Below are 2,999 nucleotides of genomic sequence, written 5' to 3' on the forward strand. Positions count from 1 at the left end.
AGAGAGAGAGAGAGAGAGAGAGAGAGACAGACATAGAGAGAGAGAGAGACAGAGAGAGAGACAGAGAGAGATAGAGAGAGAGAGAGAGAGACAGACAGAGAGAGACAGAGACAGAGAGAGAGACAGAGAGAGAGAGAGAGACAGACAGAGAGAGACAGAGACAGAGAGAGAGACAGAGACAGTGGAAGAGACAAGACAACCTTTTTAGATATTGTTCAGCTTTTTGATGAAAGGAAACATGATTTACTTTTCATTTAACTTTACAAACAGACGTGAGGAAGCAGCTGATACTGTGTGTGTGTGTGTGTGTGTGTGTGTGTGTCCTCCACCTTCTCCACGCTGTCGTCCACAGACAGCAGCGTCTGCAGTCGCTTCCTATGCAGCATGTTGGTGAACTCCATGTGGATGGGCTTCATGGGGCCGGTGTAACGCATGATCCAGTGCTTGTCCTGGTTCGGAGCGTAGTTGTAACTGGGAGTACTGGGGAGGACGGGAGACAGGAGAGACAGACGATGGTTAAAGTGTGTGTGTGTGTGTGTGTCTCATTACACTGCTGTTTGGAGGCAATAGGACACATCAAGCTGTGTGTGGACTAATGACAGCAGATGCTCCTGTTCATTAATTACACACACACACACACACACTGTGTGGATAATGAATGCGTCCCTTCAGACAGCTCGTTTACTTCTCTCTCTTCTACATAATTAAACGTCCACGTTAACAGAAATAACCTGAAACAGCTCAGCTTTCTCCCGACTGCACAGCTGGAAACATCTGCGTCAAACACCAGCAGCATCGGCTTCAGTCGGTCCGACACACCAACATGTAAACGGGCTGATGACGAGGAGCGTCAGGTCACAGGTTCAAATCCACCACACGACCTCCTCCAAACACCTTCAGGGTGACGTCACACAAACTACGGGATGATTTCATTCTGTTATTTTCTTTCTTGTATCTATGATTTTAGATTCTAGGGGCGGGGCTACACGGTGATTGACAGGTCTCTACCAGAGACTATACAGCCTCTCTATGTCTCTCCTCCTCAGTCCAGATATGGTCACTTCCTGTTCACTGGTTGCAAAAAATAAACAAGATGGCGACGGACAAAACGTCGAACTAGAGGCTTCCTCAAACCAGCGAGTGACGTCACCATCACTGCGTCCACTTCTTCATATACAGTCTGTTTCATGGTCTCATGTTGATCCACATCATCTGCAGATTGATTCCATATCTGATATCTAAATGAATAAGAGTTTCTGTTCCTCAGAGGACGACTTGATGAATGTGACATCGTCCTCAAGCTGAAGGTAAAGATCAACACAGCAGCTGTGTTCTGCTCCTCAGCCTCATGCAGCTGCTGTCACAGGTTGTTAGAGCTGGTATTTGTTTGTACTCTCTTGTACTGCATCCTTATTTAATGCCTCTTATACATTATGTAAAGGCTCTGAACCATCATGTGTGCATAATGGGCTCGCTCCTTGTTTCTTTTCCCACACGGACGTTCGTGTACGATGTGAAAAGAGGTCGTTAAAATAAGGGAGATGCTTTTAGCACCCAAGTGTTCGTCAACAGCATGTTTATCTTTCCTCAAGCTCACCAAGAGCTCTTGCTGCTGCTGAACAGAACTGCTGCTGGAATTAAAAATGTTGATAAAAAACAGGAAATAACAAGTTAACTGAGCGTAAAAACTGTCTTCAAACAGAACCCTGAATTCAACCATAGAGTGTCTATGAGAAGGAGACGAAGCCGTCGTGACGTCTCACGGAGCAGGACTTTTATTTTGAAAATCAAGACCACAGAGAGAAAAATGTGAGGGGAGCGAACAAACAACCCAAAACTGCTCTGAGTTCACACAAACACGAGTTATCCTGTAGAGCTGCTTCATTCTTCAGCTGGATTATCGTGGTTTAGTCTTTGTGTGTGTGTGTGTGTGTGGGGGGGGCCTTACATGTGCTGCGAGGCGTTGGGGAAGGCGGTGCTGTACTGCGGCGCCGAGTCTTCGGGTCCGTGCGGCGCCGCGTGGCTCAGAACCATCATCACCGGTCGATGAGGATAAACTCTCTTCGAAGAGCGGAAGTACCGGATGGACTCGGCCGTGATCAGGTCGGTTAGATAGTCCTGGAGACGCACAACGAACACACACGTTACTAATGATCGGTACTGTCTTCATCCAGCTGTGCTCCTCCTGGTTAACGTGGTGACGATCTAACCAGCTGACAGAGAGAAGGAACGGATACTCGTGGTTATTACAGACCTGTGGCCTGTGAAGGTTTTCTCAAAATTTTCCAAGAAGTTCCTGGAAAATAATCCATAATTTGACACTATTTATTATCTAAAACAGTGTCAAATTAATTGATACATTTAAATAACTGCCTGTTGTCAGTCGGAGCAGATCAGCTGAACATGAGGAACATGTGATGTGTCTGCTTGAACATGATTCAACACATTTGTAGAATAAAGCTTTTAATAATAGATAATTAAGTGTAACATATCTCCTCAGGTTTAAATGGTGCTTCTCTTTCAAATTCATTTCTATTTTCCTCATAAATGATCCCAAGTTAAGTTATTACCTTAAGGAAGCGTTTTAGGAAATTAAAAGAGGGATTTTGATAATAAACAGGCCGGTAAACATACATATTAATATGGATTAAAACCAAATGACTGACAGCTGAGTAGTGATTTTAATCTTGAGCATGAAGACATGTGAGTATCATCAACGTTTGTTCGCCACAGAGATTATTTTCAGCAATAATCCAAAACCCAAAGAAAAAATCTCGTCAGTTTATTGTGGAGGGAACTTCCTGTTGGACAAAAAAAATACATCATCCCTGCAGCTCTCTGAATAAATCAGGTAGATCTGTCTGTCTGTCTGTCTGTCTGTCTGTCTGTCTGTCTGTCTGTCTGTCTGTCTGTCTCTCTGTCTGTCTGTCTGTCTCTCTGTCTGTCTGTCTGTCTCTCTCTCTCTGTCTGTCTGTCTCTCTGTCTGTCTCTCTGTCTGT

General features: G+C 44.6%; 1 protein-coding gene across 1 annotated transcript; it reads right to left on the minus strand.

The window, feature by feature from the left end:
- Positions 1-132: 132 nt before the first annotated feature.
- LOC116380161 (extracellular sulfatase Sulf-2-like) lies at positions 133-2,864 on the minus strand. The gene is made up of 2 exons (XM_031842115.1): positions 1,949-2,864; positions 133-480 (listed from the first exon to the last, which is right to left on the minus strand). The coding sequence occupies exons 1-2, from the start codon at positions 2,035-2,037 to the stop codon at positions 261-263; spliced, it is 309 nt and encodes a 102-aa protein (XP_031697975.1). The 5' UTR covers positions 2,038-2,864; the 3' UTR covers positions 133-260.
- Positions 2,865-2,999: the final 135 nt, after the last annotated feature.

The sequence above is a fragment of the Anarrhichthys ocellatus genome, unplaced genomic scaffold, assembly GCF_004355925.1.
Source record: "Anarrhichthys ocellatus isolate YVR2014 unplaced genomic scaffold, GSC_Weel_1.0 scaffold6270, whole genome shotgun sequence".
Lineage (NCBI taxonomy): Eukaryota > Metazoa > Chordata > Actinopteri > Perciformes > Anarhichadidae > Anarrhichthys > Anarrhichthys ocellatus.